This window comes from Danio aesculapii, chromosome 1 (genome assembly GCF_903798145.1).
Source record: "Danio aesculapii chromosome 1, fDanAes4.1, whole genome shotgun sequence".
In the NCBI taxonomy this organism is placed as follows: Eukaryota; Metazoa; Chordata; class Actinopteri; order Cypriniformes; family Danionidae; genus Danio; species Danio aesculapii.
The window spans coordinates 19,381,462-19,393,411 of record NC_079435.1 but is presented as its reverse complement, the minus strand read 5'-3'; the positions used below and the strand labels follow the sequence as shown (position 1 = coordinate 19,393,411).

At 39.3% G+C, this 11,950-nt stretch overlaps 1 protein-coding gene across 1 annotated transcript; it reads left to right on the top strand.

The window, feature by feature from the left end:
* The first annotated feature begins 435 nt into the window (after nucleotides 1-435).
* On the top strand, nucleotides 436-10,839 carry LOC130228374 (mucin-22-like). Its single transcript, XM_056456807.1, has 8 exons — nucleotides 436-7,335; nucleotides 8,394-8,448; nucleotides 8,526-8,704; nucleotides 8,817-8,938; nucleotides 9,062-9,123; nucleotides 9,230-9,333; nucleotides 9,424-9,581; nucleotides 9,991-10,839. The coding sequence occupies exons 1-8, from the start codon at nucleotides 474-476 to the stop codon at nucleotides 10,090-10,092; spliced, it is 7,644 nt and encodes a 2,547-aa protein (XP_056312782.1). The 5' UTR covers nucleotides 436-473; the 3' UTR covers nucleotides 10,093-10,839.
* Nucleotides 10,840-11,950: the final 1,111 nt, after the last annotated feature.

Sequence of the window (11,950 nt, the reverse complement as noted above, 5' to 3'; positions counted from 1 at the left end):
CAGTATTCTCAACTGTTGAGTCAACCTCTACAAGTAATGAAGAAACAGTGACTTTAGCACCTGATACATCAACCACAGATGCAGCTCAAACCACAACAACTGCTGGGGCAACAGCAAATATCTATGATGGCACATCCACCTCATCTGTATCCTCAAATGTAGAATCGACCTCAACAACTGAGACAGACTCAGTAACTACAGCACCTGATACAGACACAACTACGGCTCAATCCACAACAACTGCTGGGGCAGCAACAATAACTTTTGATTTCACATCCACGTCATCTGTATCCTCAACTGTGGAGTCCACCTTAACAAGTAATACAGAAACAATGACTACAGCACTTGATTTAGCAACAAGCGCTATGCCTGAAACCATAACTGCTGCTGGGGCAACAACGTCTTCTGAGTCCACATCCACCTCACTCATATTCTCAACTGTTGAGTCAACCCTTACAAGTAACGCAGAAACAATGACTTTGACTCCTGATACAGCAACAACATCTACAGCTCAATCCACAACAGCTGCTGGGGCATCAACAGCAACAACTTCTGATGCCACATACACCTTATTGGAATCCTCAACTGTGGAGACAACCTCAACAAGTAATACAGAAACAATGACTACAGCACCTGATAATGCATCCACAACTGCGTCTGAAATTACACCAGCTGCTAGAGAAATAACCACAATGTACAATGCTACATCCATTACACCAATATCCACAGCTGTAGAAATAACATCAACAACTATTGTAGACACAATGGCTACAGCACCTGATACAGAAACCACAACTACAGCGCAATCCTCAACATTTGCTGTAACAGGATCAACAACGACTTTGGATGCCACATCCACATCAATGCTATCCTCCTCTGTGGTGTCAAATTCAACAAGTAATACAGAAACATCTGATACAACAACCACAACTGCAGATCAAACCACAACAGCTGCTGGTACAACAACAAGTGTTGATGCCACATCCACCTCACCAGTATTCTCAACTGTTGAGTCAACCTCTACAAGTAATAAAGAAACAGTGACTTTAGCACCTGATACATCAACCACAGATGCAGATCAAACCACAACAACTGCTGGGGCAACAGCAAATATCTATGATGGCACATCCACCTCATCTGTATCCTCAAATGTAGAATCGACCTCAACATCTGAGACAGACTCAGTAACTACAGCACCTGATACAGACACAACTACGGCTCAATCCACAACAACTGCTGGGGCAGCAACAATAACTTTTGATTTCGCATCCACGTCATCTGTATCCTCAACTGTGGAGTCCACCTTAACAAGTAATACAGAAACAATGACTACAGCACTTGATTTAGCAACAAGCGCTATGCCTGAAACCATAACTGCTGCTGGGGCAACAACATCTTCTGATTCCTCAACCACCTCACCCATATTCTCAACTGTTGGTTCAACCCTTACAAGTAACGCAGAAACAATGAGTTTGACTCCTGATACAGTAACAACATCTACAGCTCAATCCACAACAGCTGCTGGGGCATCAACAGCAACAACTTCTGATGCCACATACACCTTATTGGAATCCTCAAATGTGGAGACAACCTCAACAAGTAATACAGAAACAATGACTACAGCACCTGATAATGCATCCACAACTGCGTCTGAAATTACACCACCTGCTAGAGAAATAACCACAATGTACAATGCTACATCCATTACACCAATATCCACAGCTGTAGAAATAACATCAACAACTATTGTAGACACAATGGCTACAGCACCTGATACAGAAACCACAACTACAGCGCAATCCTCAACATTTGCTGTAACAGGATCAACAACGACTTTGGATGCCACATCCACATCAATGCTATCCTCCTCTGTGGTGTCAAATTCAACAAGTAATACAGAAACATCTGATACAACAACCACAACTGCAGATCAAACCACAACAGCTGCTGGTACAACAACAAGTGTTGATGCCACATCCACCTCACCAGTATTCTCAACTGTTGAGTCAACCTCTACAAGTAATGAAGAAACAGTGACTTTAGCACCTGATACATCAACCACAGATGCAGCTCAAACCACAACAACTGCTGGGGCAACAGCAAATATCTATGATGGCACATCCACCTCATCTGTATCCTCAAATGTAGAATCGACCTCAACAACTGAGACAGACTCAGTAACTACAGCACCTGATACAGACACAACTACGGCTCAATCCACAACAGCTGCTGGGGTACAAACAATAACCTTTGATTTCACATCCACGTCATTGGTATCCCCAACTGTGGAGTCCACCTCAACAAGTAATACAGAAACAATGACTACAGCACTTGATTTAGCAACAAGCGCTATGCCTGAAACCATAACTGCTGCTGCGGCAACAACATCTTCTGATTCCACAACCACCTCACTCATATTCTCAACTGTTGAGTCAACCCTTACAAGTAACGCAGAAACAATGACTTTGACTCCTGATACAGCAACAACATCTACAGCTCAATCCACAACAGCTGCTGGGGCATCAACAGCAACAACTTCTGATGCCACATACACCTTATTGGAATCCTCAACTGTGGAGACAACCTCAACAAGTAATACAGAAACAATGATTACAGCACCTGATAATGCATCCACAACTGCATCTGAAATTACACCAGCTGCTAGAGAAATAACCACAATGTACAATGCTACATCCATTACACCAATATCCACAGCTGTAGAAATAACATCAACAACTATTGTAGACACAATGGCTACAGCACCTGATACAGAAACCACAACTACAGCGCAATCCTCAACATTTGCTGGAACAGGAACAACAACGACTTTGGATGCCACATCCACATCAACGCTATCCTCCTCTGTGGTGTCAAATTCAACAAGTAATACAGAAACATCTGATACAACAACCACAACTGCAGATCAAACCACAACTGCTGCTGGTACAACAACAAGTGTTGATGCCACATCCACCTCACCAGTATTCTCAACTGTTGAGTCAACCTCTACAAGTAATGAAGAAACAGTGACTTTAGCACCTGATACATCAACCACAGATGCAGCTCAAACCACAACAACTGCTGGGGCAACAGCAAATATCTATGATGGCACATCCACCTCATCTGTATCCTCAAATGTAGAATCGACCTCAACAACTGAGACAGACTCAGTAACTACAGCACCTGATACAGACACAACTACGGCTCATTCCACAACAGCTGCTGGGGTACAAACAATAACCTCTGATTTCACATCCACGTCATCTGTATCCTCAACTATGGAGTCCACCTTAACAAGTAATACAGAAACAATGACTACAGCACTTGATTTAGCAACAAGCGCTATGCCTGAAACCATAACTGCTGCTGGGGCAACAACATCTTCTGATTCCTCAACCACCTCACCCATATTCTCAACTGTTGGTTCAACCCTTACAAGTAACGCAGAAACATTGAGTTTGACTCCTGATACAGTAACAACATCTACAGCTCAATCTACAACAGCTGCAGGGGCATCAACAGCAACAACTTCTGATGCCACATACACCTTATTGGAATCCTCAACTGTGGAGACAACCTCAACAAGTAATACAGAAACAATGACTACAGCACCTGATAATGCATCCACAACTGCGTCTGAAATTACACCAGCTGCTAGAGAAATAACCACAATGTACAATGCTACATCCATTACATCTATATCCACAGCTGTAGAAATATTATCAACACCTATTGTAGACACAATGGCTACAGCACCTGATACAGAAACCACAACTACAGCACAATCCTCAACAGTTGCTGGAACAGGAACAACAACGACTTTGGATGCCACATCCACATCAACGCTATCCTTCACTGTGGTATCAAATTCAACAAGTAATACAGAAACATCTGATACAACAACTGCAGATCAAACCACAACAGCTGCTGATACAACAACAAGTGTTGATGCCACATCCACCTCATCAGTATTCTCAACTGTTGAGTCAACCTCTACAAGTAATGAAGAAACAGTTACTTTAGCACCTGATACATCAACCACAGATGCAGCTCAAACCACAACAACTGCTGGGGCAACAGCAAATATCTATGATGGCACATCCACCTCATCTGTATCCTCAAATGTAGAATCGACCTCAACAACTGAGACAGACTCAGTAACTACAGCACCTGATACAGACACAACTACGGCTCAATCCACAACAGCTGCTGGGGTACAAACAATAACCTTTGATTTCACATCCACGTCATCGGTATCCTCAACTGTGGAGTCCACCTCAACAAGTAATACAGAAACAATGACTACAGCACTTGATTTAGCAACAAGCGCTATGCCTGAAACCATAACTGCTGCTGGGGCAACACCATCTTCTGATTCCACAACCACCTCACTCATATTCTCAACTGTTGAGTCAACCCTTACAAGTAACGCAGAAACAATGACTTTGACTCCTGATACAGCAACAACATCTACAGCTCAATCCACAACAGCTGGTGGGGCATCAACAGCAACAACTTCTGATGCCACATACACCTTATTGGAATCCTCAACTGTGGAGACAACCTCAACAAGTAATACAGAAACAATGACTACAGCACCTGATAATGCAACCACAACTGCATCTAAAATTACACCAGCTGCTAGAGAAATAACCACAATGTACAATGCTACATCCATTACACCAATATCCACAGCTGTAGAATCAACATCAACAACTATTGCAGACACAATGGCTACAGCACCTGATACAGAAACCACAACTACAGCGCAATCCTCAATATTTGCTGGAACAGGAACAATGACATTGGATGCCACATTCTCATCAATATTATCCTCCACTGTGGTGTCAAATTCAACAAGTAATATAGAAACATCTGATACAACAACCACAACTGCAGCTCAATCATCTACTGCTGCTGGGGCATCAAGAACAACTTTTGATGCCACATACACACCATTAGTATCATCAACTGTGGAGAGAACCTCAACAAATAATGCAGAAACAGTGTTTTTGGTACCTGACACAGCAACTACATCTAGAGCTCAATTAACAACAGCTGCTGGGGCAGCAACAACAACAGCTTATGATGACACATCCACCTCATGGCTGTCCTTAACTGTGCAGTCAACCTTAATAAATGCTTCAGAAACAATCACTACACCACCTGATACAGCAACTAGAACCGCATCTGAATCCACAACAGCCACTGGGGTAACAATGACATCTTATGATGTCGCATCCACCTCACAAGTTTTCTCAACTTCACGATCAAAATCAAGAATTAATGCAGACACAATGACTTTAGGCCCTGATACAGAAACCACCTCATTGATATCCTCAAAATCAACCTTAACAACTGAGACAGACTTAGTAACTACAGCACCTGATACAGAAAAAACAACTACAGATCAATCTACAACAACTGCTGGGGCAGCAACAACAATTTTTGATTCCATGTCCACCTCTTCGGTACCCTCAACTGTGGAGACAACAACAAGTAATGCAGAAACAATGACTACAGCACTTGATTTAGCAACAAGAGCTATGCCTGAAACCATAACAGTTGCTGGGGCAACAACATCTTCTAATCCCACTTTCACCTCATCTGTATCTTCATTTGTGGAGTCAACCTCAACAAGTAATGCAGAAACAGTGACTACTGCACACGATATTGCAACCACAAATAGCACAACAGCTGCTGGAGTAACATTAACCTATAATACCTTATCTACATCATTAGTATCCTCAATTGCGGATTCAGCTTCAATAACTAATGCAGACACAACAACCACAGCACTTGATACAGCATATACAACTATGGCTGAAACCACAACAACAGCTGAGGCAACAATATCAAGAAATTTGGATGTTAGCATAGGAGACATTCCAGTAACAACTACTGATGCAACATTACAAAGTTTGAATGGACCAACCACAACTTTTCCTGAGGCAATGTTTGGTGCAAGCACAAGAAATATAGAAGCAGCAGACACTCCTAAATTCTCAACTATGGAAAGGAATTCAGCAACTTATCCAGCCATCACAACAATGGTTGAAACAAAACTAGACCTTTCAAAAACAACCACTAGTGCACCAACAACGATTTTTGATGCACAAGCCACCTCTTTACCACTTCCAACTGTAGCACAAACATTAGCTCATGTAGCAACCACAACTTTGCCTGCCAACACAGCTTTTAGTGCAACCACAACTAATATGGACATTACAACTCTTTCAAAAATCTCAACTGCTGCACCAAAAACAACATCTGATGAAGCATCCACTAATACACTTGAATCTTTTATAACTAATCATACAACATTTTCAGTTTTGGCAGCCACACCCACTTTTACAGCATCCTCAACTTCAGACACAACGTCTACAATTGATGAACCAACCACCACTATGCCTGAAACAGTGACAAATACTAGTGCAGCAGCAGACTTGCTTACCACAACAACTTTTTCTGCATCCTCAGATATCGCACCAAAGTTAACAGATGCTGCAACTGTTCTTGTAAACACAACAACAACTTTGGATGCCACAGCTACTTTTTCACCATCCTCAAATGTAACTGAAATGTCAACAACTCTTGCTGCAGCCATAGCATTACCAGTAAACACAACTAATGGTGACACATCAACAGCATTGGATGATACAACCACCTCTCAAATATCCTCAACAGAAGCACCAAGTTCAACCACAGAAAAAGGAACCACAGTTACAACTGAAAACACAACTTACATTGACGGAACAACAATAACTTTGAATGCCACAATAAATCCATCTGTATTTTCAACAACCATTAGTGCAACAACTTTGGCTGAAGTAAGCAACCTACCATCATCTTTAAATGAAACAGAAATGTTGACAACTAATGCATCAACTACAACTGTGCCTGAAGCTACAACATACCTTCAAACAACAACCTCTGATGAAGCATTATCACATTTTGCTGTGACAACAAGACCTGAAACATCCTCATTTCCAACAACAACTAATTCTGAGATCACAACAGAAATTGGTTTAATAACAATTTCTTCAACCACACTTAAACCTTCATCAACGATTGCTCCACAATCAACAAAAGATGTAGCATCCACTTCAGTCCAACCAACAACATCTGGTCTTGAATTAAATACAAATTCGTCTAACATGGAGACATCTCCAACCTCCGCAGCATTAACACCAATGTTGGCAACTGAATCAGCAACAATAACTATGTCTGAAACCACATCAGCTGCAAAAACGTTGGATACAAACAATACATTGGCTACAAATCCTCCAACAACTACTATTGTGGCTGAAACCATTTTACTTCCTACAACTTCTGGTGAGACATGTGCAACTACTACTGCTATTCAAATGACTACTTATAGTCATTCTCATTGTTTGTCAATTTTAATGATAATAAAACAACATATATGACGTCTGTCATGTTCACGGTATCATTTAAAACGTTTTTGATCCAGTGATAATATTTGTGCTTCAGGCTTTTTTTTCACCCCAAAATGGAGGTTCTGTCATCCCTTTTCACTTATTACAAACCTGGTTGAGTTTCTTTTGTTGAAGGAAGATTCTTTAGAGAATGACTTTGACATCTATATTATTTTTTGTTTCTGCAATGGATGGTTGCAGGAATAGTTCAACCAAATGAAAATTCTGTCATCAAATTCGATTGATCTGACAGTTAGTCTGAGACAGTAGACTGCAGAGAAATCCTAATCCTAATCTAAAAGAAACCCTAACACACTAAATACTAGGTGTGTAATCGTACACAGAAATCATGGTTTGGCACATACCTTCGGTTTTGGGGTCACGGTTCAGTACGGGTTCGGTTTGGTACAACAGGAATAAGCAACAAATCCCCAATGTTTGCTTATTTATTTTGAAAAGGCGTACTTGTTGTGTCCACCTGCTTTGAATGTTATCACTTGATTGAATGGGCGTAATCAGTTGTTATCAACTGATATATATGGGCCAGTAGGGGCCTTTTGTGCCTACTGGGAGGCTCAGAAGGCTGTTACCATCTATCCACATGGTTAATCAGCTATACTAAGATAGATGCAGATCTGTTTTTACAGTACTGTGACGGTTGGGTTTAGGATTGGGGTAGGGGTAGACATTAATAAAATATAAATTTATTTACTAAATAATTAATAAATAATATAATTAATTATCATGGTTAATCAGACATGTGAATAGAGAAGACTCCAGATCCAGATCTGTTTTTACACAAATTTTTATCACAAATCTAGTAATTCCTGCTATAATATTATTATGCCCTAACTGCATCATGCTGTGATGCTTTAAATACATTAATGTACTACTAATGATTTATCCCTACTGTCCTTTTCTCTTTCTTCATTTTCTCTCTTTTTTATACTGCAGCCATGACAACAACTCCAGTTCCAGTAACTCAAAATCCAATAGAAGCACCAACTGTGTAAGTGCAATTTTGAAGTATATGGATTTATTCATTTCATCGATCTTACTCATCATTTTATTCTACCTCCCTTTCAGGATTGGGACAGTGATTATTTACATCCAGCTCATATTCATCACACTGGGCCCTATACCAAGTGAGAGTACAATAATGCAGTTGGTTAACTCTATGCTGGACTCACGGTTCAGAACCAAACGAGATGTAGGAGCACAAAGCCTGAACACCCCTGTGAGCATTGTGAATGTTACTTATACAAGTGAGTTTTCTCTCCTCCGTGTAGTCACCAGTGAACAAATCTACATATTGCAATGCAAGGATATCCCCATACAGCATCAGCTAATATGTATTATGTGCTTTACCTTTTTAAGAAATTTCTGACAAATCGTATGCCCTGAATTTTGGATTTGAAATCGCCAATGTTTCCATGTCTGAGAAAATTGAACTCAGGAATGACACGTATGGGTTAATCCAGGACTCTATAAATAAACTGGTGAGTTTGAGAAAATTTCTTGTAAATAAATAAGCTTTGATTTTGATTAAGCTTAACTCCTGATATCAACTTGAATTATTACTTCATTAATTAATTTCCTTTCATGTTTGTTTCATGTTTCAGCTGAATCAAATCCTAAATAACCCCACAGCCACTCCATTTGTGTTCAAAAATGCCAATTTCACGTAAGATAAAAACCTCATTTAGAGCAGACATGTGTACTGATTCCTAGAACATCAAGATGTTTTTGAGGTGTTTACTTATCAATGTTGATTTTGTTTTTCTCCCCAGGGGTAATTCCACCTCTATCCAGGCAAATGTGTATTATGTATTCTCAGAAAGTGACATCACACAACCCAATGCCTTTATTAATGCCCTTCTTGTGGTTAACAAAGGTGTGTACTTCTGCTCATAAATCCAATTATTATTAATAGCTTCGTATATTATTGTCTTATTGGAATTATTTTACACCTTGTCATCAACAGATGTAGTTACCACACCTCCAGCAACAACCACCATCTATTACTCCATGGTGCTGAACACTACAGTCTCAAGCAACAGCACGAATGCAGCATGGGTTGTGGCCATAATTGTACCCTGTGCAATTGCTATCATCCTTGTGCCTTGCTGGATTCTACTTTGTGTAAGTTTCATAAAAATTAAGAAAGAAAATATGCATATTATAATTTACATGATAATGGTAAATGTGAGGCGGCTCAGTGGTATGGTCGCCTCACGACAAGAATGTTTCTGGTTCAAGTTCCGGCTGGGTCAGTTGGCATTTCTTTGCGAAGACTGCATGTTTTTCCAGTGTTGGCGTGAGTTTTCTCTGGGTGTTTCCCTCACAGTCCAAAGACATGCGGTATAGGTGAATTGAATAAACTAAATGGGCCGTGGTTTATGTGTGTGTGTGAATAAGAGTGTATGGGTGTTTCCCAATACTGGGTTGCAGCTGGAAGGCCATCCGCTTGTGATAAATGATATGATACCTGAAAGCTTTGAAGGGTACTAAGATTAATTCTAATCTAATAATGCTATCTCTTTGTTGGCAGTGTTTGCTCTGTGGTTGCTGTACATCAATAAGACGACGATGGCGCAGAAGAAGAGACTCATACAGTCTGCAGCAACACACAACCCGAAACAGCCTCTTCTAGACAACTGGAGAATAATTTCAATACATCATGACAAAATTAATTACACTATCTTACACTATCACTATCTGCTATCTTTTAAATTGTTTATTGCACTATTTATTTCTTATATCTATATTGCTGTACAGACATGCTCCTAAATTTTCATAAATGTAATTTATTTTCAGAATTGTATTATCCAGTGATAAAATGTATTTAATAAGTATGTGAGGTTCAACCTCTGTAGATTTTACATCCATTACCCCCTAATTAATTTATTTGACATTACTCATTTCATTTCCTGGGGCTATATGGATTGTGTTTAACTTATTTACAATTCGATTAACTTTACTTCTTTGCATCTCAAAAAAAGAAGCATTATGTGCTTGACACACACACACACACACACACACACACACACACACACACACACACACACACACACATATATATATATATATATATATATATATATATATATATATATATATATATATGCGTGTGTGTGTGTGTGTGTAAAATAGCAGCAATATATGTATTTTGATTTTTTTCTGTAAAATTGCATATCTTAACATTCACTTCTGTTAATAATGATCACTTCTGTAAGTTTGCTAACAGCTGCTAAATAGAAATTCTGGAAAAAAGTCAAACATTTTTATCTATTTAACCAGAACAGTTACTAAGTACCATTTATGTATAATCAAGTGACTAATGATAATCTAATGCAAATCTGATGCAAACTTAATAAAGTCTTTCATTGTTGAACATTGACGTTTATTTTAATGCCATTTTTTTAAACAATAATGAAAATGTTGAAGCTGTTGTGCAGTTTAACAAAAAAAAAAAAAAAATCTGTTACAACCCTACCACTTTGTTTCTTTAACACAATGTCCAGAATCACTACTGATGATCGTTAAAAATAAATTAAAACGGTCACCTTTTGCCCACCTTTGGTCATTCAAAAGCCTGTTTGCTTGTATGAATTTCTGTTTAAGATGAACTAAATTATCAAAACGAAAAGACAAAGAAAGGAAAGAAAAGAGAAAGAAAGACCAATGAAAATGTTTTTGTCAAATATATAATTGGCAAATACTGAAATTACAGTTTATTGACAGAGATGAAACTAAGGAAAGGCAAACAACAACACAGTCCAACAACAGGGGGAAACGGTGAGCTGTGCAGGGCAATTGTGGATAAGCGCTGAATCAGCCTTGACTACATTCAGGCAAGGAAGTTGCTGAGAAATACCTAGGTGGTGAAAACCTGTGAAGACGCACAGGTGAAGATACTATTGGTGCAGAGGATCTCCGGTTCAGAACCGGTCTAGCAGCCGGGCGGAGGAAACCAGCTGCCAGAGACTAACAGGTGGAGCAAAACAAGACAAGAAATATAACAAGACAACACAAAACAGACGGAGAGATAAAATTAAAGCAAACAAACTACACGAAAATAAAGTGAAAAAAAAAGGAACAAATACTACCAAACAAAAATGCCAAATGAAATAAAGTCACGACAGCATTATGTCTAGAAACAACAGATTACCCTTAAATGAAAAGAAACCAAAGAGCACGTCTATTAAAAAAAAAAGCAAATAAAACCAATTAAAGTAAACAAGAGTCAATTAAAGAAACATTAACCATAAACAACACACCGTGCTGGGCACGAGGCTGAATCCAGCTTCTTATTCGCAGCTTCTTATTGACGCTATGCGGTCCACCTTAAAAACCGCGACGCTTCCGTTTTTCAGCTTCTTATTCGCGCTCAACTTAGGGACCGTGTTTATTTGTTTTCCTTTTTGAAAAACGAAAAATGCTAAATGAAACTGATATAAGACAGAAAACGGGCTGCAAGCATGAAATCTAAGTACATCATTGATTATTAT

Excerpts from the sequence above, each read along its gene's own strand:
- LOC130228374 (XM_056456807.1), top strand. The coding sequence starts at position 474 with ATGACTTTGACTCCTGATACAGCAACAACATCTACAGCTCAATCCACA. Across the intron at positions 7,336-8,393 it reads TTTACTTCCTACAACTTCTG|CCATGACAACAACTCCAGTT; the intron begins GTGAGACATGTG and ends TTTATACTGCAG. Across the intron at positions 8,939-9,061 it reads AGGACTCTATAAATAAACTG|CTGAATCAAATCCTAAATAA; the intron begins GTGAGTTTGAGA and ends TTCATGTTTCAG.